This window comes from Oncorhynchus clarkii, chromosome 22, assembly GCF_045791955.1.
Source record: "Oncorhynchus clarkii lewisi isolate Uvic-CL-2024 chromosome 22, UVic_Ocla_1.0, whole genome shotgun sequence".
NCBI lineage: Eukaryota > Metazoa > Chordata > Actinopteri > Salmoniformes > Salmonidae > Oncorhynchus > Oncorhynchus clarkii.
In genome coordinates this window covers 36296043-36323105 of record NC_092168.1, presented here as the reverse complement: position 1 = coordinate 36323105, position 27063 = coordinate 36296043, and the positions used below count along the sequence as shown (strand labels likewise).

The 27063-nt window shown below is 43.3% G+C and overlaps 1 protein-coding gene across 1 annotated transcript in view; it reads right to left on the bottom strand.

Annotated features, from left to right (window-relative positions):
• Positions 1 to 27063, bottom strand: part of LOC139380830 (zinc finger protein GLI2-like) — a 105719-nt gene that overhangs the window by 60744 nt on the left and 17912 nt on the right. The window contains exon 3 of the mRNA XM_071123920.1: positions 26038 to 26179. Within this exon, the coding sequence (XP_070980021.1) occupies positions 26038 to 26152 (115 nt within the window). The 5' untranslated portion in view covers positions 26153 to 26179. The remainder of the gene's footprint in view (positions 1 to 26037; positions 26180 to 27063) is intronic.

Genomic DNA, 27063 nt, shown 5'->3' with positions numbered 1-27063 from the left:
CACACACACACACACACACACACACACACACACACACACACACACACACACACACACACACACACACACACACACACACACACACACACACACAGCAGGTTAATAGGCCAATGTATTAAAATCCATTTTAACCAGTTTAACGTTCACAGCCTCAGGTTTAGTCTGCGGTGCTGACTCCTACTGAGGCGTGGGCTCGCCATGGCGACAGAAGGATTAGGGGCTTACAGGAGAACACAGAACAACCACACCCCCTCTGTGTGTGTGTGTGTGTGTGTGTGTGTGTGGTGTGTGGGTGGTGTGTGTGTGTGTGAAAGAGAGAGTATGTGCTTCTTTTCATACCCCTCACTCTGGGACAAGTTAAAATGCTCCATGTTTTATTGATAGGGAGATTTGGGACTGAAGGGAAGTAGATTAAGTCAGGGCCTGGCTCCATGGCAACACGTGACAGGTAGAATTGATGTTCATCATAGAGCCTGTTTTTACTTTCTTTGACTGGTTTGAAGTCTGACTAAGAAGCAGAGGAAGTTCACTTTCATATTCAAATAAACATACAGTATAGAAAAGGAACATTGTTGGCTCAGGGAAGTGATGGGGTTATATTACATACATACATACATTTGAAGTCCGGCTCCTTTTACAGTACATTAGGAAATAAGATGTTTACATCTCAAGCAGTACATTGTCCATTAGGTGACAGTTACAGCTTGGCTAGGACATCCATATGCCATCTTAAACAGTAAGACTGAGGTGGCTGAAGAGGGACCATGCTGGGGAGAATGGGAGAAGGTTATTGGAAAATGTTTTTTATAGAGAAGACTCCTCAGGTTTTTGGAAGGTGTTCATTAAATCATATCAGGCAGGGAAGCTGTGTTTGAGAAGCACTGTATATAAATGGAGTTGAATTATATGTGTGTGTGTGTGTGAGAGAGAGAGAGTTGTGTAAACATGAACAGGAAAGGCACTCAGGACACCGCTACACAATGCCTGATGAAGATCGGACACATCTGTGGGTGCCCATGGCAACCAGCCCTAAACACAGCCTGCATGACGGGTCTTAGCGGCCAACATGCTCACATCACTCCCCCCCTCCTCCCCACTCTCTCTCTCCCTCCCTTCTCTCTCCCTCTCCCAAACCGTCTTTTCTCTACCATCATCCATCTCCATCAAACAATAGGCCTAATCCACCCAATCACTCCCAACTAACTATACACTCACAGTCTCACTGAACCCCAAATCTGCAAACCCCAACCTGCTCTTTGACTGCAGTCAGCATGACACATTACCTATAGCTGAGGTAAGGTGCAGTACTGGCTCTCTTAATTGTCTTTAGGGTACTGTGGTACTAGGACCTCACCTCTCTAACATCACAGTGAGGGTCCTATTCTAGTGTGGGGGCCAGGGGACATGGTCGTAAGGAGAATACAGCTATCTGTGTTGGGTAGATGTGTCTTGGGGGCTAATGACCGCCATGCTTCACCCAGCTGGGAGCAGGCTGGGAGCAGGGTGGGAGAAGGGTGGGAGCAGGCTGGGAGCAGGGTGGGAGCAGGGTGGGAGAAGGGTGGGAGCAGGGTGAGAGCAGGCTGGGAGCAGGGTGGGAGCAGGGTGGGAGCAGGTTGGGAGCAGGGTGGGAGCAGGCTGGGTGCAGGGTGGGAGCAGGCTGGGAGAAGGGTGGGAGCAGGCTGGAAGCAGGCTGGGAGCAGGGTGGGAGCAGGCTGGGAGCAGGCTGTGAGCAGGGTGGTAGCAGGCTGGGAGCAGGGTGGGAGCAGGCTGGGAGCAGGCTGGGAGCAGGGCTGCACTGTGGTGGGCCACGCATTCACATTACATTTAAAGAGAGGGAGCTGGAGGGGGGCAGCCACCGTTTGCCCTCACTGGCCTAGGATTAGCCTGTTAGCATTAGCATGCTGTCAGTGTAGCTTTGGGGACCAGCGAGCCGAGCGAAGATCTCTGTAAGACTGATGAGGTGTCTGGGTAATCAGCTACCTGACCAGACTCTGATGGATCACCAGATCAGCTGACCTAACCCTGGATAACACACCCAGGTGTGGGCTTGGTTCACGAATTTCCTCAGAGCAGAAAAAGTATATTATCTCTATTAGAACAGATCAGGATAAAAAAGGGTTCTGTTGTCTGGTGAATGAAGATAATGTGAATGAAACTTGTCGTCAAGGTGATTCAATTTGCACACTTTTTGGTTTTCCTTTTGGTTCTAACCAACACAGATGGATTTTTTTTCTATTCTTGTGACTTGATCACATGACATTTATCTTGTTTTAACACTTTTTAGGCTGTTCCTAACACACTGATACTCTCACTTCAAACCCAGAGCGGGAACTCAGGCCATAACAGCTAGTGTTGTGTTGTGCATCTGACCCCTAGCATCACAGCTAATAGAAAAGCTGCCAGCTCACACACAGAGCGTCCTCACATCCTCACGACCCTAACAGCCCGATGACGGCATGGTTCTACACTGGCTTAGCACATCCCCCCCCCCCCTTCGTAAAAGGGATTTTTTAACAGGAACAGGGAGCGAGAGGGGAAGAAACAGGAAGTACACTTCATAACCAGACAATGCGTGGGAGCAGGAGGCAGGAACATCAATCTAGGGCAGGGATGGGCAGCTCTAGGACCTGACTGGTGTCACACTTTTGCCCCAGCCCCAGCTAACACACTTGACACCAATAATCCACTAATCATGATCTTTGGTTTAGACTCTCTGGCCCCCAAGGACTGGAGTTGCACATCCCTGATCTAGGGGGTGGGGGTGCCGTGGCTGGGGGTCACCCCGGGGTGAGGGCCTCCTGGGGTACCTGGGTTCTGGGCCTTTTCAGGTCGAAGGGAACTAGAGGGTCTGGGGAGTGTCTCAAAGAGAGAGACATATTCTGGACTCTATCAAACTGCCACTGAGGGTCTATAAAAACAACACTGTGATGATGCACAACATGTTTATTTCATACAATGACTGCAGCGCCAATGTTTTGGCTCAACGGCAGCTGATTTGTTCTCAGAGTAGAAGACTCAGGAGACAGTTATTGAGGATTGATTTTCTATATTTTGTGTTCATATGAAAAGTATAGACACCTTAGGGGAAATCTGGTGGATATTTGGGATCATCATCAATTTTGGCTCACCAGCATCTCTAATTCTGCTATGCTTTATCTTGGCCAGGTCGCAGTTGCAAATGAGAACTTGTTCTCAACTAGCCTACCTGGTTAAATAAAGGTGAAATAAAAATAAAATAAAAACATTTTTTTGGGGAAGTGCTATCCTGCGTACTGTCACCACAAGAAACGCTTGCAATAATGATGAATACCCATCATTGGAGAGACAACTCATTCATATTCCTACACTAATGCAAGTCTAGTGGCTTTATGGGATGTAACTCAGATCCTATCAACTTTTCCTTGGTTCTTGCGTCAGCTAGCCAGGCTACGTCAACTAAATGAATCAAACTCACATTTACATTAAAAACAACAAGCAGGGTCTGTCTTAAACTAGCAGTGTTGGCTACAGTTCCATCCCACACAGAGAAAGTGACATGATTTATCACCAGCCTTCATCTTATAGCATTATTATTACAGCACAGACCCGAGCAGCCAGTGTGAAAGCCCCTTAGCCATAAAGATAATGAACTGTGGGGAGACATTTCACTTCCTTCCACCCCCCCTCTCTCACTCTCTCTCTACCTTTACCCTCCACCTACCCCCCTCCCCCTCTCCTTCTCTCCCCCTCTATCCCCCTTCTCTCTCTATCCCCCTTCCTCTGTCTGAGGACCCAGTTAGAGATTAAGAGTCTTAATTGGAGCATCCGGGTTGGTTTATAGTGAGGCAGTCAGGGGTGGGGGAGAAACCAAGGGAATGTCCAATAGCACAGCATGGAAGGGCCTGGTCTCAAAAGGGGACAGGGGGGTGGGGGGGAGGAGGGGAGCACCTTTCTCCCTGGACAATAGTGGTGTTTGTGTGGCTGGGTTAGGCTAGTTAGAGGGAGGAATAGTTAGTTACAGAAATGTTAGAGGTTTCGCGGGTTAGGGTGAGAGGGAGGGGCGATGCAGCCGGGCAATCACCGATTCAAATGGTAGCTCGCCGTCCTCTCGCAATGTTCTTGGTCCAGTAAGATAATAATAAACAGATGGACTGGCTTCACGCTGGAGTAGAGGAGGAGTGGAGTGGGATGGAGAGATAGAGGGGGGCACAGTCAACAATGGCATGAATTAAAAGGCTAACCTTAGGATCGGCCACGTAAACATGGTCTTTTTCTTTTTGTCGTCTGTCATGGAGTGCTTGTGTAACTAGACCAACCCTTCAGGCAGAAGAGCTCTCCTTACTCAAACACTACAGAGAGAGAGCTGAGCTGACAGCTCAATGCATCAACACACTGTCTACACTTTTCAAAACATATGGTATATGGCACCCATATCAATTGTGACTAAATGTTTTGGAAACTATAGTGTTTACCAGATGTGGAGAGGTATGTGTACAGCCCATAATACAACTTTTAGTGGATTTATGGTAAATGTAACCATTAGCATTTTACTCAGTTAGAATCAGATGACATTGTGTTGATTACATGAATGTTTTTAATCCTATCAAAGGTAATACATCGTGATTCCCTTGAGTAAACTTTAGCATTGAGAGGGTCATGGGGAATGCAATAAGCCATGTCGCCCTAGTTCAGAAGCCGCCATCTTTTTGGTGGCTTCGTGTACCGCGCGCAGTTGAAATGTTTACTTGGCTGTAATGCAAGTATGAAAGTAAAATAAACAGGGATCTATGAGTAACACATGTTGCTTTCTTCAGCCCCTTCCTGCATGGCTGGCAGAGAGGTCGACACGTTCAACGGTGGATTTACTTGGTAGAAGAGAGGGAGAGGTTGATCTGTGTTAATCTACATGTCCATCTTAATTACTCTTCGTATAGTTAGTGTGGGCAGGCCAATCAAACACTGGAGAATTCATACAACATTGTGAGTGACTTGAGTAAAGCGAAATAACAATATGGTTGTTGCAGACACCGTAGGCACACACACAGCCACTACTATTACTGGGGATATGGGCTGATGTGTAGGATGGTACAAGGTCCAGGGTGAGGCCATGTAGAACTGGGGGAGTCCATTTAGAACTCAAGGAACGATTTTGTTTAGATGTTTGCTTACTTGATAAGCACCATCCATGTTTGTTGCAATGCAGCTTCTCACAAAAAGGCAGGTGAAAGAAAGAGCCAAACCTCATGAGACAAGAGACAAAGAAAGAAACGGATAGAGTCTGGGACATTACTCAGCTACAACAACAACCCTCATGATAACTAATCATCCGTCACCATGAGTCGAGTGACAATAGCTAGATGCTACATTGTGTGATAAAATTAGCTGCTACGTCCTTAGAGTGTGTGACCCAGATGGGAGACGAGCTTGTTCACCTCAGAACGTGTCTTGCGGTATCTTCTTTATCTTCCCAAAGTTTGTTTCAAGTTTTAATGTAACGTGCACAAGTACAGTAAAATGCCTTTCTTGCAATCTACAAACCCAACAAGGCAGTAATCAATGAAATAGTGTACAAAGTCCCCTCATAAAGGCCATGTGTTGGAGTGCGTTTGGAGTCAAGCCCAGGAGTCAATTGTGAGTCCACTAAGTTCTGTTCACACACTCCTTTATCCTTCCTCAACACCATGGTAAATATTGTCAGACGAGGGCATGGCATGCGTGTCTCTCTTTTCTCTCTCTTCTCGCAGTCCTTCTCAGAGTGCAGTCCTAGCTCTGCAAATAAGTGTCATATTGATCTTAGAGTGGACTGGGGCTGGGGAAGGAGGCTGTCGTGTGTGTGTGTGTGGTTTGATGAGGGGGGAGGAACAGACGGGCCTGGGTAAACACCCTAAATGTGTCCTAGACACATACACACGCACACACACACACGTATTGCATGCACACAGCTGAGAGTGGGCTATCGTCTGTTTACCCCCTTCCATTCAGAGACTAAGTGCGAACAGCGGCAAAGACAACACCAGAAAAAGAAAAGGGAGGCTGCGGGGGGAGGACGGCTCATAATAATGGCTGGAATGGAGTGAATGGAATGGTTTGATAAAATGGTTTGTTTCAGCCTCCAGTATTTATGCTGCAGTAGTTTATGTGTAGGGGGGCTAGGGTCTGTTTGTTATGTCTGGAGTACTTCTCCTGTCTTATCCGGTGTCCTGTGTGAATTTAAGTATGCTCTCTCTAATTCTCTCTCTGTCTTTCTTTCTCTCTCTCGGAGGACCTGAGCCCTAGGACCATGCCTCAGGACTACCTGGCATGATGACTCCTTGCTGTCCCCAGTCCACCGGGCCGTGCTGCTGCTCCAGTTTCAACTGTTCTGCCTGCGGCTTTGGAATCCTGACCTGTTCACCGGACGTGCTACCTGTCCCAGACCTATTATTTGACCATGCTGGTCATTTATGAACATTTGAACATCTTGGCCATGTTCTGTTATAATCTCTACAGCCAGAAGAGGACTGGCCACCCCTCATAGCCTGGTTCCTCTCTAGGTTTCTTCCTTGGTTTTGGCCTTTCATGGGAGTTTTTCCTAGCCAATGTGCTTCAATACATGCATTGCTTACTGTTTGGGGTTTTAGGCTGGGTTTCTGTACAGCACTTTGAGATATCAGCTGATGTACGAAGGGCTATATAAATACATTTGATTTGAGTTTGATACACATCCCTGTGTTTGATACCATTCCATTCACTCTATTCCAGCCATTATTATGAGCCCGTCCTCCCAATTAAGGGGCCACCGGCCTCCTGTGATATTTACTATATACTGTGAAGATATACCATTACACCTTATGATTAGAATATGTCTCTAAACATATTAATGTAAAAATAATAATAATACCCAAGAGTAATGTAAATGACAGGAATGGTACATGGTTGCTTTGAGAAAAAGTGATTAATGCACTTTGTAATACCCCCCCCCCCCCCCCACCCCCACCAATGATAGAGCAGCAGTGTGACTGAGGACTATGTCATTAAGGTTTTAGACCACATCTAAATCACTAGCAGATGGTGACTCTCTACTCTACCACTGTTGTAATGAGACGTTTAGGGAACATATCAAAGAGCACAAATAGGTTTTATGTTTCCTATCAAGACTTAAAAGGACTGTCATTAGTGTTAATGTTGAGACGAGGAGGAAAGGAATACAGCAGTGGATCTTAGTCAAGACTGTTTGTGTGTATATGGTTTGACAACATGGATGACACGATGTTGGTATCAATGGTTCGAGGTTCAGTCACTAAAGTAAAGGACACACAGGACTAACGATTGGTCAGAGGCCAACCATCACCTGACTGTCGCCCCATCTTTTTGGTGTGTCCTTACCTTAGAGCAATCCAATGTAGAAGTACTATACTGTACATTGACATACTGTACTTGAGATCTAAAATAATGCAGAGATAAAGTAAGGCAAACCTCTGGCCTCCTGACATTGGCTTGTCGGTAAGGATGGTTCTGACGGGGTTAAAACAGCACAGTGCTTGTTTTTCCAAGACTCTGATTACAAAGCATTTTTCCTTCCCATCAAAGCAAAGAAAGCCCCCAATCTAAGAGCAGCACATTGAAGTTTAACAATCACCCCTTCCGCCTTGATGATGAGATGATCCACATGTGCCACAGATGTCCCCTAACTAATCCAAGTATCCATCCCAAATGTATTCCCTATGAAGTGCCCTACTTTGGACCAAAGTCCAATGGGCCCTGGTCCAAAGTAGTGCATGATATACAGTAGGTGGAATAGGGTACAATTTGGGACGCAGGCCAAGTCTTGTTCTTCTTGTGGGTCGTTCTGTGGGTTGTACTGTGGGTCATACTGGGTGCCACAGGTTGCCCCCCGGTGTTATTTTTAATTATCCTAATTTTAAATAGGCCGACCATATTCTGCTCTCTTGACAGACAGAGAGGAACTCTCTTGTGACCGTGAAGTCATCATAGCTGCTGGATGTGGGAAATGAATGACGACGACGCAGAAATCAACTGGTTGCTTTGATAGTTTCATATATCATATTTTCCTTCAAGGCGTAATCTATTGCCAGAGCTCCACACAGCTTAGCTCCACCACTACCTCACTCAAGAGCTGCTCTGTTTGTCTGACCTCTGCCTCTTTTCCCCTTACACTTAGGCCTGTTAGGCCTGGGCTTTTGCCATAGCTGGGGTGAAGTAGGGTGGGACGTACAGGGGAGCAAGTGTGGAGTGAGTAGGGAGCTAGTGGAGCCTTAACCTGTTGAAATAGTTTGTATGATCCAGATCGAAACTTTGTGCATTTACCAGCCCAATAAAATGTGTGTGGTGGAGCAGTGGTGTGTGTAGGACCTACTTCACTCCTTATCCAGTTGCAAAGAGTCACTTTTAGAGTGTCAGTTGCTCTAAAACTGGGCCTGAACAGGACCATGTCTGAAACCATGTCTGCAGCCAGCAGAAATATGATCTGCCCTGTCAGACCTGCAGACCGCCACTTGTCAGCTCCTATTAGGACCACTACTTGGCACAGCTTACATGTGGTATCTATCACCTAACCATGGGTTACTGAGCCACTACACCAGCCACACGTCTCTACCCCCGCCCTCCCATAACAGCCCCCCCCCCCTACCTCAGGAGACTTTACATGAACTGAAGCCTGGGATCACCTGAGGTTGTATTATGACAAGCTAATTGATCTATTAACTGGGTGGAGGCAGAGAGAGCGAGACCAGCAGAAACGATAGTGTTTTTGCCAACCTAAAATAAATTCAGCACGTTTGAGTGGATGGGCATAAGTAATATGTTACACATAATTACTGATCTATAAAATACCTACACAATTATAGCATCCCCAAAAACTTGATGTGATTAAGATTCAGATTGTTTAATAGATGCTCCCCAACGCTCCGCCTCACAACAGGGAAAATGCCTGTCAGGCTGCATGCTACTGTACATTTAAAATCCTGGTGCTGACAATAATCCTGAATAACACAGTCCTTAACAAACAAAGGGCCTTGTTCCAGTTCAAAGTGTGACCTGTCCACACCTGTGCTGCAAACCGTGACAAACAAGCACCTAGTAAATTGGGACTTGGCTCTTTCCATTGGTCCTGTAGGAGAGAAACTAGAGCCCATTCAGCTTCCATACCCTTTTACAGTGTTAATGAGGGAAAATATTCCATGAAACGGTTTATGTAGAACTTGAGAATACAGAACCACCCGTTATTGCCTAACAGTCTGTCCTATTTTCTTAAATGAGCAGTATGGTAACTGGTGAAGGACAACAAGACGCAAATTTCTGAAAGCGTAAGCGATTTTAAAAAAAATACCAACACAATTTCGTCTCTTTCACAGGTATTTTACTTTAATGGAACAGCTTGTGAAATTTCGTAGCAAGGCTCGATTTGTAGCTGCACTGTTGTGGTTTTCAGGCCTCATTGGAGCTGAGTTGTGTCAATTGAAAACGTTTCGTATTGAGTCAAACGTGGTTTTCTTAGGGAGCTGAGGGCAATTACAGTGTCTCTACAGGTCTGACAAGCTGCCGTGTCGAGTTGCCCTGAACATGAGCTAACTAAACAGACAGACAGGCACACAAGGCCCTATTTAGAGAATCATACAAAGCCTCGTCTAGTGTTAGTCTGTGCATGCACACCTGCAAAAACACTATTCACAGTTTCTTTTGACTTGCTAAAAGTTATATTTTCTGACAAAACCATTAGAGGCTATATGAAATAAATCTGTGTAAAACCTTTAAAGTGAACAAAAATGATACTTTTTGCTTTCTGGCAGGCAGACAAGAACGAAAGTCTTTGATACTTCAGAGGGACCTTGCTAAATGTCAGATATCATGTGTAGTAAGTCATTTGCAGCTGCTGTAATGTACAAAGAAAGAATGACAAATTGGGATACTGCAAGTCACAACCCTGTGGCGGGGTCTGTTCCTACAATTTTCCACAGATGTTCTTCACACATTTATTCAATATCACTCATAAGAAATTGTCAAAATAAAATATATTTATTTATCCAGTGGATATGTAAATTCATACCCACTCCTCTGAAACACTATTCCCATAACAGTTAGAGCTTGAATTAGCTAACCCCAGAATGAAAGTTGTACCACTTTAAACCAATAGGAGAATGCAGAATGGGAGGATAAACTACTTTTGTAAGTTGTTAGGGTGACACTGGTCTTCATATGGACAGTGAACACACTAGATCAGAGTTGGGGTCAATTCAGTCAGAACGAATAAGACTGAAATTCCACCTCCAATTCGAATTGTCCTTGAGGCTTGAACTGAAATAGAACCCTGCACTGGACAGTCCAGTATGTGGTAATGGCGTGATCAGCCATGGAGTAGTATTGGGATAGCTCTGGATCTATGTTCCTACAGGCTGCATGCATGTTGTTTGCTCGGCTGTTGGCAGCCCCTGACTGGCTCCCTCACGGTCCTCCAGGCCCAGACGCCTCCCTGTCTCTACCAGCAGAGAGAGACTGGCCTGACTGGCTCCCTCACGGTCCTCCAGGCCCAGACGCCTCCCTGTCTCCACCAGCAGAGAGAGACTGGCCTGACTGGCCTAGAGGAAATATTACCTGGAGCATAGAGAGATGAGATACAGTGCCTTGCAAAAGTATTCATCCCCTTGGCGTTTTTCCTATTTTGTTGCATTACAACCTTTAATTTAAATAGATTTTTATTTGGATTTCATGTAATGGACATACACAAAATAGTCCAAATTGGTGAAGTGAAATGAAAATAATTAATGTTTCCAAAAAAAAAAAAAAAAAATGAATAGTGGTGCCTGTATATGTATTCAGCCCCTTTGCTTTGAAGCCCCTAAATAAGATCTGGTGCAACCAATGACCTTCAGAAGTCACATAATTAGTTAAATAAAGTCCACCTGTGTGCAATCTAAGTGTCACATGATCTGTCACATGATCTCAGTATAAATACACCGGATCTGAAAGTCCCCAGAGTCTGCAACACCACAAAGCAAGGGGCACCATGAAGCAAGTGGCACCATGAAGACCAAGGAGCTCTCCAAACAGGTTAGGGACAAAGATGTGGAGAAGTACAGATCAGGGTTGGGTTATAAAAAAATATCTGAAACTTTGAACATACCACGGAGCACCGTTAAATACATTATTAAAAAGTGGAAAGAATATGTCACCACAACAAACCTGCCAAGAAGGAGGAGCTGCAAAGCTCCACAGCGGAGATTGGAGTATCTGTCCATAGAACCACTTTAAGCTGTACACTCCACAGAGCTGGGCTTTATGGAAGAGTGGCCAGAAAAAAGCCATTGCTTAAAGAAAAAATAAGCTTGGTGTTTGCCAAAAGATGAGACAAAAATGTTGCTTTTTGGCCATCAAGGAAAATGCTATGTCTGGCGCAAACCCAGCACCTCTCATCACAACGAGAACACCATCCCCACAGTGAAGCATGGTGGTGGCAGCATCATGCTGTGGGGATGTTTTATATCGGCAGAAACTGGGAAATTGGTCAGAATTTAAGGAATGATGGATGGCCCTAAATACAGGGAAATTCTTGAGGGAAACCTGTTTCAGTCTTCCAGAGATTTGAGACAGGGACAGAGGTTCACTTTCCAGCACGACAATGACCCTAAGCATACTGCTAAGGCAACACTCAAGTGGTTTAAGGGGAAACATTTACATGTCTTGGAAAGGCCTAGTCAAAGCCCAGACCTCATTCCAATTGAGAATCTGTGGTATGACTTAAAGATTGCTGTACACTTGCAGAACCCATCCTATTTGAAATGGCTGGAGCAGTTTTGCCTTGAAGAATGGGCAGAAATCCCAGTGGCTAGATGTACCGAGCTTATAGAAACATACCCCAAGAGACTTGCAGCTGTAATTGCTGGAAAAGGTGGCTCTATGAAATATTGACTTTTGGGGGGTGAATAGTTATGCATGCTCAGGTTTTCAGTTTTCTTGTCTTATTTCTTGTTTGTTTCACAATAAAAAATATTTTGCATCTCCAAAATGGTAGGCATGTTGTGTAAATCAAATGATACAACCCCCCCCCCCCCCCAAAACTATTTTAATTCCAGGTTGTAAGTCAACAAAGTAGGAAAACTGCCAAGGGAGGTGAATACTTTCACAAGCCACTGTAGATGAGAGAGAGTGAGAGCGATGAGAGAGAGAGAGAGAGAGAGAGAGAGAGGGAGAGAGAGAGAGAGAGAGAGAAGGAGAGAGAGAGAGAGAGAGAGAGAGAGAGAGAGAGAGAGAGAGAGAGAGAGAGAGAGAGAGAGAGAGAGAGAGAGAGAGAGAGAAAAGGGTAAACTAAACTGTGGCCTCAGGAAGTAAAATCCCTGACACCTCTCAGCCTCTGAGCTCAGCTTCCTTCTGTCTGGATTAAGCAACTTCCTCAGTCACAATTAAAGGTTTATCCCCTCACAATGAAGAAATTAAACTGTAAAAACTCACCAGCTAAATTATTGTTATTCAGGGAATGTTTAAAGAAGCGGACACTTGAATTGTAAACTCTTCTGTTAAGTACACTGTGTGGCGAGTACAGCCATGGGAATTTCAGAGCGAGTAGGAACCTTCTTAGTCCACTACAACTGTGTTGAATAAGAAGGACTTACTGAGCTCTTTGACTCTTAAATACACCAACCCTCTCAGAGTCAAAGCTAACACTTGGAGAATGTACACTTGGAGAATGTACACTTGGAGAATGTACACATGGAGAATTTACACTTGGAGAATGTCCACATCTATAGGACATATAATGTATATACAATACACACACATACATTCCTGCAAATGTACTTTACATTTCTACTACTGTAAAGGGATTCTACTCTGTTATAGATTGAGTCAGTAGGCCCTCATTGTTTAGGATTCAACATGTGTTTTGCGTCTGTATTTAGGATATAATGAAATGAAATGCAACATGTTTACCATGGCAGTTTGATGGCCATCCTCACTATCATTGATACGGAGGTAAGGAACTGTTCCGTGTCTTATGATCAAGCAGAGGGACCAGGTGGAGGTGTGTATGTGTGTGTGGGAGAGGTGAAGGTGAGGGGCATCTTGGGGTGAAAGACAGAGAGAGACAAGTCTGTATCTGCGGCAGCAGTGGGATGACCCTGATGATCCTCTGAAGCCTGGGCTAAGAATGCACACGCATACTTCCTATTGAGGGAATCTACCTAAAATCCTAGACTACACTGAGTATACCAAACATTAGGAATATCTTCCTAATCTTCAGTTGCACCCCTCCCCCCATTTTGCCCTTAGCTCAGCCTCAATTCGTTGGGTCATGGACTCTACAAGGTGTCGAAAGCATTCCACAGGGATGCTGGCCCATGTTGACTCCAATGCTTCCCACCGTTGTGTCAAGTTGGCTGGATGTCCTTTGGGTGGTGGACTATTCTTGATGCAAACGGGAAACTGTTGTGTGAAAAACCCAGCGGAGTTGCAGTTCTTGACACAAACTGGTGACCTTGACACCTACTACCATACCCTGTTCAAAAGCACTTCAATATTTTGTCTTGCCCATTCATCCTCTGAATGGCAGACCTTCACAATCCATGTCTCAAGGCTTAAAAATATTTAATCTGTCTCCTCCCTTTCATCTACACTGATTGAAGTGGATTTAACAAGTGACATCAATAAGGGAGCATAGCTTTCACCTGGATTCACCTGGTCAGAGCAAGTGTTCTTAATGTTTTGTATACTGAGTGTATACTTTTATTACAGATGTTTTACATGAGTCACAACACGCAGGAAGGAACTGGACATTTGGATTAGGGTTAAGTTTGGCTGAGGTTAAACTGGGTTAGGGTTACGTTTGACTGAGGTTAAACTGGGTTAGGGTTAAGTTTGGCTGAGGTTAATCTGGGTTAGGGTTACGTTTGGCTGAGGTTAAACTGTGTTAGGGTTAAATTTGGATGAGGTTAATCTGGGTTAGGGTTAAGTTTGGCTGAGGTTAATCTGGGTTAGGGTTAAGTTTGGCTGAGGTTAAACTGGGTTAGGGTTAAGTTCGGCTGAGGTTAAACTGGGTTAGGGTTAAGTTTGCCAATGCTGCCAATGACTGGAACGAACTACAAAAATCTCTGAAACTGGAAACACTTATCTCCCTCACTAGCTTTAAGCACCAACTGTCAGAGCAGCTCACAGATTACTGCACCTGTACATAGCCCACCTATAATTTAGCCCAAACAACTACCTCTTTCCCTACTGTATTTAATTAATTTATTTATTTTGCTCCTTTGCACCCCATTATTTTTATTTCTACTTTGCACATTCTTCCATTGCAAAACTACCATTCCAGTGTTTTACTTGCTATATTGTATTTACTTTGCCACCATGGCCTTTTTTGCCTTTACCTCCATTCTCACCTCATTTGCTCACATCGTATATAGATTTGTTTATACTGTATTATTGACTGTATGTTTGTTTTACTCCATGTGTAACTCTGTGTCGTTGTATGTGTCGAACTGCTTTGCTTTATCTTGGCCAGGTCGCAATTGTAAATGAGAACTTGTTCTCAACTTGCCTACCTGGTTAAATAAAGGTTAAATAAATAAAAAATAAATAACAAAGTTTGGCTGAGGTTAAACTGGGTTAGGGTTAAGTTTGGCTGAGGTTAAACTGGGTTAGGGTTAAGTTTGGCTGAGGTTAAACTGTGTTAGGGTTAAGTTTGGCTGAGGTTAAACTGGGTTAGGGTTAAGTTTGGCTGAGGTTAAACTGTGTTAGGGTTAAGTTTGGCTGAGGGTTAAAACTGGTTATGGTTAAGTTTGGCTGAGGGTTAAAACTGGTTATGGTTAAGTTTGGCTGCTAACTATCCCCTTATTCAGCGGAACTGACCTCAGCCTCATAGTGGGGGTGGGGACGGCCAAACTTTCAGAAAAGCACAAAGAGGACATGGAGCATGACTATGATTTGAGGTCACAGCCACCATGTCTTTCTCATGACTATGAGTTATAAACAAGAAAATGATTAATTTAAATCCTACACTTTCAAAAAGAAGGAATCCTCTCTAAAGGAAAATCTACATACTTTCTAACCAAAGAGCTCACATGAAGGGATTTCACTTACTCATCACTCACTCCATTTCTACCCAGTTGTTATGAAAATTACTATTTATTTTCCCCTCTTCTTCTCCCAGAGCTGTCTGGCGTATGACATCACAAACTAGTTTTCCATGAGGCTGGTAGCGGGCCTGTTTACATGTTTCTGGGGACCATGACAACCATACATTGAAGTAACATCAGTCTCAGAGCCTGTACTGTAATCACAGGGTGTACTGTAGGCCTATCTACTGAAATCCTTTAAAGTGATGATCCAGAACTTTTGTATAATTTCAGTCAGTAGTTTTGAAAGTGGTGCTCAAAACGAGTCCCCTTTTTTGGTGTACCACTTCATCCAATTGTGTACTACGTTATCCATTTAATATGATATGTTACATCCTGCAGATGTTGTTATTGTGCAATTTGTGTAAAATGTTCTGAAGATACCGGACTGCATCTTTAAGTAGTGCTAGAAAGTACTTCCTCAGTGAGGAAAATACACTCCACCATTCTGAAGAGCCTGTATTTAACCATGGCCTAAAGTGAAACACCAAAATGACATGCCTGTCTAGCTATGGCATGGGACCGGTACAGAACATAACTATTTATGGAAAAAGAAACATGCAAGGGACTTCAATGTTACAGTCCAGAAAACATAAAGGCTTGGTTGGACTGGTTTTGGATTGGTTGTTCCCAGCCCACAACCCGCCGGCCAGGACAGAGTTGTGGTCTGGGATGCCTCTGTTTGTTATCCCTGGGTCTGCTGCATTTACTCAGGCTAACCTGTCTGCTTATTTTGCTGGTCTCACAGTTTACTGTAGCCCTGCCGTCTGCCTGCCTGCATTTTATCCTGAGAGAGAGGCCAGTAGCCAGCACTGGTGTCAGGGTTGTGGGCTGCACTGGGTACATCCCAAATTGCATCCTATTCCCTGTTGGCCCTAGTGAAAAGTAGTGCACTATATAGGGAAAACAGTGCATTTGGAACATACCTACTGTCTTGTTTCAGACAGGATTTTCCCTGCTGCACTGACCACACAAATACTGGAAAAGTTGAATGTCACTAAATGTTTATGGAATTTATCCTCCTACTCTTCCTCCTTTTTAAGCTTAGCTGCTGACCTGACTCTTATTTTGGACGAAGCTGACCAAAAACGAACATAAAATAAGAAAAACTTTAAACCCTTTTTTGTTTGTTTTTTAACCAAACGAAAAATGATTTCTTATAAATGTTTATTTGACTAGGTTTACTTAGATTAAATGTCTGACTAACTTACAGGTGCGGGTGATTGAACATGTGGTATGTGACTCTCTGTCTCTATTATAAGCCCTCCATAATGAGGCTAATTGCTAATGGCTAATGCTGTGGTATTACCAGCCTGTTTCAGCAGTGTAACCTTAGATCTGTAATTACTAGCAAACCAACTCCCTCAGCCTAAGGAGGAATTCTAGTGTCGCTACAAATCAATATCCTGTGAGCCTAACAGAGCTGCAACAGCAGTCACAAAGGCCTCTAATACCAGGGATGGGGAAGGCTATGGGCCAACAGTGCTTCTTTTCAGGTAGAGTGTCAAAGTAGCTAAGAGCAGTAAGGAACTGTGACTTTGTCAATTGAGGCATTCATGGAATTACTTTTCCCTACAACATTCTCTAGAAAAAATGTGAGTATGTGAATACAATATTGTAGATACAATATTGTCCTATTCTATTCTGGACAGACAGATTTTCTGGCTGAATGGCTGGCTGACTGTCTGGCTGACACTGTTTTCACCAGCTGTGTGTGCAGGCCCTGAGGGAAGGGGGAGACACATGGGCCGGATGGACTCCCCTGGCCTCAGCCTAGACTATAGGAATAGGCTGTAGCCTGTCTACCCCAGCTATAGGAACAGACCAGTGGAAGTGGAACTGGCTTCAAGCTGAGTTTGAGGGCCCTAAAGGATCCATATATTGAGAGAGAGAGAGAGAGAGAGAGAGAGAGAGAGAGAGAGAGAGAGAGAGAGAGAGAGAGAGATGCCCATGGATCAGATTCGGGGTCAGATCTAACGGGAGTCCATTGTGGCTATAACACAAACACCAGACCAGAGTTCCAACAAACCAGATTATTGTGGCAGCTGGGGTGTAATAGTGTAATGGAATGACTTAATATACGCTTATGAATATCTGATCTAGATGTAGAGTCAAGTGTATGTATAAGTCTATAAGCTCTATAATGATATCTGTCTCTGTCTTATTCAGTTATAAAAAACAACAGTCAGTTCCTGCTAGGGTGTGGAGGATCGGATCGCCCCGAGAGGAAAGCAGAATTGGGCCGAGCCAGTCAATAGCTTCACCTTCCTGCAAGACATGAGGTCTTCTCATGTATATGGTCAGTTAAGGCATTACTGATACGATGTTGTGATTGTGAAATACTGTACATGGCACTGGATACAGCTGGTAATTTCTTTCCCAACATGACAATCTACTGGGGATAGGAAATAAATCAATATATTCAGGGCTTCTCAGCTGTGTGTGTCATGCTGCTTTCTAAGTAGTAGGTCCAGGCGTGGTGGTGTCTTGTGCAACACAGATACCAGAACTATTTATCTCTTGCACTGCCTTGTCTACTCTTCTTTAAGACATGGGGAATGAATACTGAGGCACTCATCCACATGTTGTGGAGTTAGAGCAATGTTCTAGATATCTTAAAAAGTACTTCTGCCTACACAGAATATTCCACTCATGAGGATATTTATTCTTTAATCAGTTTAAAACACAGGTGGAGGGCCATGGAGTTAGTTAAACATATGAGGGAGTCACTCTGAGTCACAAATCCCCTATTCTCACCCATTCACGGGCCCACAGAACCACAACAGTGCAAGGGCCTTATTTAGAGGGAGAGAAAGAAAGAAAGAGCAGAAATCCCTGTCTCTTTTCTCAGGAAGATTAGTGGATGTCCCTTTGGCGTGTTCCTGCCTATGAACAACTTTTTGTTCTTTTTCTGGTCACATTTTTCTCTGCCAGCAGCATGAACTCCAAAGCACCTTCCCCAGAGCAGCCCAGGGACGAGGAGAGAGGCGTGGTGGAAAGAGACACTTCACACACTTCTAATCCCCTATCACCTCTCGGAACCCCTCTTACCTTGACCATTCCTCACTTACCCTCGCTACGGAGACCACGGCTGCTGTGGTTAACACGCTGCTCTGTCCATATCACCAACTCGCCACTCTCTTAAAACAATTAATTACACTGCACGCGCCTGCTCCATCCATCTAGTGTAGTCACCAGTCACACAGAGTTTAGGCTCAATAGCGGTATACTGGATTTAGATTTGTGAATGTCGACATTTGAACAAAACTACAATCTGAGGTGTTAGATAAAGACAGGGTGTGTAGGCTGTCTACAACTGTTTCACAAACAGTTTTAGACCATGAATTTTATGTGATCACGTGATCTTATGTGAAGTTAATGTGATAACATGTGACAACATTTAAAGCAACCTGTGATAGCATGAAACTACACCTGTGAAAACATGTGATCACATGTGAAGTGTTCCAAAAACACCCATTTTCACATGTGAAACGTCATGAAATCATGCGATTTTCTGTAAGGGAAAGATCACAAACATTACGATTCAGCTTAAGAGATCTGCTTTGAAATACTGAGATGTTTACTGTCCTATACTGGGAACCTGATCTGGCTATTTACAACCAGAGAGACAGACCAATAAACCCTACAGACTGAGGTTTGTGTTGCTGTGTGTTACAGCCTATACAAGAACACACACACACACACGCACACACACACACACACACACACACACACACACACACACACACACACACACACACACACACACACACACACACACACACACACACACACACACACACACACACACACACACACCAGCCTGCAAGAGTCTGCCCTGCCAGACAGATGCGGGCTGTCACTGAGACTGCGGGTGCCCATTTAAAATCATTAACAAGGCCCAGCTAGAGAAACAGCCTGATGCATATCAAGGAACAGGTGGAGTCATGCCAAGCCAACATCATCCTTCCCCGTCTAGCCACGGCCCCTTCCCCGTCTAGCCACGGCCCCGTCCCCTTTCTAGCCACGCCTCGTGCCCGTCTGGCCCCGTCCCCGTCTAGCCACGGCCCCGTCCCCTTCTAGCCACGGCCCCGTCTAGCCATGGCCCCGTGCCCGTCTAGCCACGGCCCCGTCCCCGTCTAGCCACGGCCCCGTCCCCGTCTAGCTACGGCCCCGTCCCCGTCTAGCCACGGCCCCGTCCCCGTCTAGCCACGGCCCCGTCCCCGTCTAGCCACGGCCCCGTCCCCGTCTAGCCACGGCCTCTTGCACTAAGAGCTATAAAGGCCAGACATACTTCCATTATGGATTAAGAATCATGTACTCAAATGTAACTGGTCAAGTCTCCATGTCTCCATGAAACCCAACTGAAATGGAGTTTTGTTCGTAAGACGCTGATGTTCTAACTGCCAATGAGTCTAGACCAGGCCGGCGAAGAGAAAAAACATAGCCGGTAGAACTTTATTCATTTGAAATGACTTGGATGTTTTACCAGTATATCTTATACAAACATTTGAGTGCTTTTCTTAGCACTTTCACTGAGAATGGTCTGACGATGCTTCAGTTAGTTAGCCTTTGACTTTACAGTAGTTTTCAATAGAGTTGAGGGAATGAGGCCATTCGTTTTGGCTACTTTGAGAAATGTACTAAGAATAATACACTGTCATATTGATTTATTCACGCTATGCCCTATATTCATATTCCTGTTATGATCTGCATGTTAATTGCAGAATCAGTGAAAAGGTGTCGATAAGAAGATAAAAACTAGGGCTATAACTATGTAACCAAGTCAGTATGGCTGTAAATGTTCTACTTTCACTGTTGCCAATGAGTGAATAGAGAATGTATGGTGATTATAGTTGGTTGAGGGCAGGCCACCAAGCCCTTCATTAAACAGTAAAAATATCCCACTGATAAGTTCTATTAAGGTTTCAGTGGTGGGCCCTTGCTAGATGTCTTTGTGCATCTCAGAAGGAAGGACCGCAGAACCGCTCCACTATGCAGTTCTAACTTATTTATAACGTTGAACCTCTGGAGCCAAGAACAAGGTCCTCAGACCTCGTTATGAGGAGTTGTCATCACGCATATAATCACTGATGAAAACAGGAGGTCTAATTTTTTATATATGAGAGGGTCTGCCTCTCTCTCTCTCTTGCTCTCTCTCTCGCTCTCTCTCTCTCTCTCTTTTCAATTCTATTTAAATTTAAGGGGATTTATTGGCATGGGAAACACATGTTTACATTGCCAAAGCAAGTGAAATAGATAATAAACTAAAGTGAAATAAACAATAAAAAATGTACAGCAAAAATTACACTCCCAAAAGTTCCAAAAGAATAAAGACATTTCAAATGTAATATTATGTCTATATACAGTGTTGTAATGATGTGCAACTAGTTAAAGTACAAAAGGGGGAAAAAATCAACATAAATGTAAGTTGTATTTACAATAGTGTTTGTTCTTCACTTCATCAGTTCCTTCTGGCAACAGGTCACACATCTTGCTGCTGTGGAATTTCACCCAAAAGATATGGGAGTTTATCAAAATTGGATTTGTTTTTGAATTCTTTGTGGATCTGTGTAATCTGAGGGAAATATGTGTCTCTAATATGGTTAAAATACATTTGGCAGGAGGTTAGGAAGAGCAGTTCAGTTTTCACCTCATTTTGTGGGCAGTGTGCACATAGCCTGTCTTCTCTTGAGAGCCAGGTCTGCCTACGATGGCCTTTCTCAATAGCAGGGCTATGCTCACTCTATACATAGTCGAAAATGTCATTAATTAAAAAATTAATTAAAAATGTAATTAAAATTAATGGGACAAATGCTAATTAATTACTTAAAAATCATACAATGTGATTTTCTGGATTTTTTTAGATTCCGTCTCTCACAGTTGAAGTGTACCTATGATAAGAATTACAGACCTCTACATGCTTTGTAAGTAGGAAAACCTGCAAAATCGGCAGTGTATCAAATACTTATTCTCCCCACTGTATATACAGTGCCTTGCGAAAGTATTCGGCCCCCTTGAACTTTGCGACCTTTTGCCACATTTCAGGCTTCAAACATAAAGATATAAAACTGTATTTTTTTGTGAAGAATCAACAACAAGTGGGACACAATCATGAAGTGGAACGACATTTATTGGATATTTCAAACCTTTTTAACAAATCAAAAACTGAAAAATTGGGCGTGCAAAATTATTCAGCCCCCTTAAGTTAATACTTTGTAGCGCCACCTTTTGCTGCGATTACAGCTGTAAGTCGCTTGGGGTATGTCTCTATCAGTTTTGCACATCGAGAGACTGAAATTTTTTCCCATTCCTCCTTGCAAAACAGCTCGAGCTCAGTGAGGTTGGATGGAGAGCATTTGTGAACAGCAGTTTTCAGTTCTTTCCACAGATTCTCGATTGGATTCAGGTCTGGACTTTGACTTGGCCATTCTAACACCTGGACATGTTTATTTTTGAACCATTCCATTGTAGATTTTGCTTTATGTTTTGGATCATTGTCATGTTGGAAGCCAAATCTCCGTCCCAGTCTCAGGTCTTTTGCAGACTCCATCAGGTTTTCTTCCAGAAAGGTCCTGTATTTGGCTCCATCCATCTTCCCATCAATTTTAACCATCTTCCCTGTCCCTGCTGAAGAAAAGCAGGCCCAAACCAAGATGCTGCCACCACCATGTTTGACAGTGGGGATGGTGTGTTCAGGGTGATGAGCTGTGTTGCTTTTACGCCAAACATAACGTTTTGCATTGTTGCCAAAAAGTTAAATTTTGGTTTCATCTGACCAGAGCACCTTCTTCCACATGTTTGGTGTGTCTCCCAGGTGGCTTGTGGCAAACTTTAAACGACACTTTTTATGGATATCTTTAAGAAATGGCTTTCTTCTTGCCACTCTTCCATAAAGGCCAGATTTGTGCAATATACGACTGATTGTTGTCCTATGGACAGAGTCTCCCACCTCAGCTGTAGATCTCTGCAGTTCATCCAGAGTGATCATGGGCCTCTTGCCTGCATCTCTGATCAGTCTTCTCCTTGTATGAGCTGAAATTTTAGAGGGACGGCCAGGTCTTGGTAGATTTGCAGTGGTCTGATACTCCTTCCATTTCAATATTATCGCTTGCACAGTGCTCCTTGGGATGTTTAAAGCTTGGGAAATCTTTTTGTATCCAAATCCGGCTTTAAACTTCTTCACAACAGTATCTCGGACCTGCCTGGTGTGTTCCTTGTTCTTCATGATGCCCTCTGCGCTTTTAACGGACCTCTGAGACTATCACAGTGCAGGTGCATTTATACGGAGACTTGATTACACACAGGTGGATTGTATTTATCATCATTAGTCATTTAGGTCAACATTGGATCATTCAGAGATTCTCACTGAACTTCTAGAGAGAGTTTGCTGCACTGAAAGTAAAGGGGCTGAATAATTTTGCACGCCCAATTTTTCAGTTTTTGATTTGTTAAAAAAGTTTGAAATATCCAATAAATGTCGTTCCACTTCATGATTGTGTCCCACTTGTTGTTGATTCTTCACAAAAAAATACAGTTTTATATCTTTATGTTTGAAGCCTGAAATGTGGCAAAAGGTCGCAAAGTTCAAGGGGGCCGAATACTTTCGCAAGGCACTGTATGTTGAAGAGGGTGGAGCTTAAGCTCTCTGTTTCACCCCACGGCGCCGTGGAAAGAAATGTGTGTGTTTTTTTGCCAATTTTAACCACACACTTGTTGTTTGTGTACATAGATTTTATAATGTTTTATGTTTTTCCCCCAACACCACTTTCCATCAATTTGTATAGCAGACCCTCATGCCAAATTGAGACAAAAGCCTTTTTTTTTTTAAATCAACAACGCATGGAAGACTTTGCCTTTGTTTTGTTTTGTTTGTTTGTAAATTAGGGTGTGCATGGTAAATACGTGGACTGTCGTTACAGTAATTTGGTAAAAAGTACATTTGACAATTGCTCAGTACATTGTTTTCATTGAGGAAATGTATGAGTCAGCTGTTAATGATAATGCAGAGGATTTTCCTAAGGCTGCTGTTGACGCATATCCCCCGGTAGTTATTGGGGTCAAATTTGTCTCCACATTTGTGGATTGGGGTGACCAGTCCTTGGTTCCAAATATTGGGGAAGATGCCAGAGCTGAGGATGATGTTAAAGAGTTTAAGTACAGCACATTGTTATTTGTGGTCTGTATATTTGATCATTTCAGTGAGGATACCATCAACACCACAGGCCTTTTTGGGTTGTAGGGTTTCTATTTTGTCCTGTAGTTCATTCACTGTAATTGGAGAATCCAGTGCGTTCTGGTAGTCTTTAAATCAAATCAAATCAAAGTTGATTTGTCACGTGCGCCGAATACAACAGGTGTAGTAGACCTTACAGTGAAATGCTTACTTACAGGCTCTAACCAATAATGCAAAAAAGGTGTTAGGTGAACAACAGGTAAGTGAAGAAATAAAACAACAGTAAAAAGACAGGCTACATACAGTAGCGAGGCTATAAAAGTAGTGAGGCTACATGCAGACAATGATTAGTCAGACTGATTGATGTAGTATGTACATGTAGATATGGTTAAAGTGACTATGCATATATGATGAACAGAGAGTAGCAGTAGCGTAAAAGAGGGGTTGGTGGGTGGTGGGATACAATGCAGATAGCCCGGTTAGCCAATGTGCGGAAGCACTGGTTGGTCGGCCCAATTGAGGTAGTATGTACATGAATGTATAGTATTTAGTAGTTTAGTAGTTGATTCTACAATTTATATTTGATCATGTATGTGTTTGCTGTTTGTTCTTTGTTATAGAGCCAAAAATAGATAACGGATAGATAACTCTTTGTTGTTTGTTTAGATTCTATGGATTCTTCAAATACATTGAGCTGATTTCTGATGTGCTGCTCCTTCTTTTTCCGTAATGTATTTCTGTATTGTTTTAGTGATTCACCATAGTGAAGGCGTAGGCTCAGGTTTTCTGGGTCTCTGTTTTTGGTTGGATACATTTCTCAATTTCCTTCTTAGCTTTTTGCATTCTTCATCAAACCATTTGTCATTGCTGTTAATTGTCTTAGGTTGTTTGCTTGAACTGTTTAGGTTTTAAAGGGAAGCTGAGAGGTAAAATATACTGTTTAGGTTTTAAAGGGAAGCTGAGAGGTAAAATATACTGTTTAGGTTTTATAGGGAAGCTGAGAGGTAAAATATACTGTTTAGGTTTTATAGGGAAGCTGAGAGGTAAAATATACTGTTTAGGTTTTATAGGGAAGCTGAGAGGTAAAATATACTGTTTAGGTTTTATAGGGAAGCTGAGAGGTAAAATATACTGTTTAGGTTTTATAGGGAAGCTGAGAGGTAAAATATACTGTTTAGGTTTTCTACTGCCAAGTTTACACCTTCACTATTACAGTGACACCTTTTGTCCAGGAAATTGTCTAGAAGGGATTGAATTTGTTGTTGTCTAATTGTTTTCTTGTAGGATGACAATGTCTGTATTTCCAATTTCTTTGATGAAGTCTGTGTTCCTGCTCTTTAGGCCAAAGACAGATGACCTCAGACCTTGTATATTCCAGGATGAGATAGTAAAAGCTTTGTGTTCCATCGTGTCTAGTGTTGTTTTTGTGTGGTTTAGGTCCGGACCTTCACAGTAGGTGTGAGCAGAGCATGTTGAGCATCTGATACATACCTCTTAGGTCGCAGGAAGGGCTTGAGCGGGTGTAATAGTGGGGGCTGGGCCTGTTGGTCTGCTCACGGCCTGGGCATATGTCCTGCTATCATGTTGAGGTCCTTGCTTCAGGGGCAAGGGGCTTGGGGTGGGCAGAAGGGGCATTGGTCTGATATGGGGGGGGGGGGGGGGGGGCTATATAGGGTGTGGCCAGGGTTTTCTTGGGGTGGTCTTAGCTGGTTGGAGTGATGCTGTGGTCTGGGTGTAGGTCCTCTTGGCATGGGTTCTCTCTCTCTCTCTCTCTCTCTCTCTCTCTCTCTCTCTCTCATTCTTTCTCTCTCTGACTCTTTCTCCCTCTCAGTTTCTTTCTCTCTCTCTCTCTTTTTTCTCCTCAGACCGGACTGACCCACTAAGGGTATCATCACATAAGAGTTGCCTGCGTGTTACTTTCCATTTCAGTCATATGCTATGCAATTTTACTTACAACATCATTTACAACCATCATACTTTGTTTGTCTATGTGGGTTTGAAGAATTGCAAGTGTCCGATATAGGCCACAGTAGATTCCAAGACAATAAATATAATTAATATTTTTGGAAACAATCTTTGACCATTTCTTTGTAGAGGCGCCAGTGAGGACAGAGAGAAACGTCCTATTTTTCATGTATTTCTCTAAACAATTAATACTCATATAGCTTTGCTTATGGCAGGCCACCAAGCTTATCAATAAACATAACTAACCAATGCCACACTATCAGATAAAAGCTCATTAGCATATCAAAGGTACTTCCCGGTCCTCGCCGGTGTCAGAGGACTCTGATGCACTGTCGTCCACTGTTACCACAGACAGCTTTAGTAATTCATAACATTTATACTCAGGAGGTAAGAACAAGGTCTTTCAACCTCATTATAGTGTTTTTTCATCTCCCAGTCTCTGACATCTTTGAATCATGCAGTCCCTCGCCATCTATCTCTTTCATGTGCCACTGAGCGGGGGAATAAGCCAATATGAAAGCATACACCAACACAGACCACCGAAACAAAAACACGACTTAAAGTCAATATCTGAATAATTTTTTAATTCTGCACGATCAATTAAGTCAAGAAGTATTTTATATTGAAAATATTTTCAGTATGAGAGATACCGTGTGACAGGGGGACTCCTATAATGTATTTGATGTGGGTATTAAAGACACTACTTTATGACTGGGAGCATTGCTATAAGGTACAGACAGAGAGTGGAGAGAGGGAAACATTGGGAGGTTTGGACTGGAGAGATGTAGTTGAAGGTGGCAGCTCTTAGACTAGTCATACCTCTGGTAACTGTAGTAGGAGACGGTTTCTTTGGCAGGTCTGAGAAGCTGCCTCCACCCAGACCTGATCCTGTGTGCTCCTTCTTCTCAGTGGCTGTAAGGGCAGAGGTCTCCATGGTGGACAGCAGGGAGTCCGAGTCAACCTAGCGACACAGAGAGGGAAAAGGAAAGATTAAAGCAAAACATGTGTAAAGGCAATACAAATGTTGTTGACAAAGGATATTTTGGAATGAGGAGGTAGATTTTGTCACAACACACACACATACTCACTGGCTGTAGCAGTGCCCGAGTTGCCAACAGAGGGAGTTCTACAGATCATACACTCTGTATTACATTCCAGCACTGTGTATAAAATATGAAATGAATAAGAAAGAACCTAAGAACTATTCAGTGTCCTGACATGAAGCAGACTTCTCTGAGATAATGCAGAGTGTTGCTGGTTGCCAGGCACCGTCTGGGGCACAGAGAAAGACACAAAAGGACACATTATTTTACCATATTATATCATGTAGCGTGTCTGGTCACAGCCTCCTCTCTTACACAGTCAAACTAAATTTAGATATTTAACTTTTTGTCAGAGAATAAAAACAGTATCCCTCAGAATATAGTCCACAAATAATACATGAATGTACTGTAACTACCATGTATATTGGCTACATAGTTTTAAGGCGTCACTCAATATGAAAATGTACACTTAATAAATAGATACAGGTTTTTCAGTTGTTCAGTGTAATACTTTCCTAATGTCCTTCATAGTAAAAATGTGACACACTCAGCAGTCTGTCTTTTAGCCACTATGACATCATCATTACACCACATTCACATGCTTGTTTGAATGGCAGTAGACTTGGCAGCAAATGACTTGTTTGAGTTTGTGGAACCTAGATGATTATCTTCGGCTAAGTGCAAACAAGTAGCAGTCTAAAGCTAAGAGGGGAGGTCACTCCACACTCTCAAATAATTTAAAATCACATTTTAAGAAGAGAAATTGTAGAAATAAGGAGTGTTTATGGCTGTGGAAGCTAGT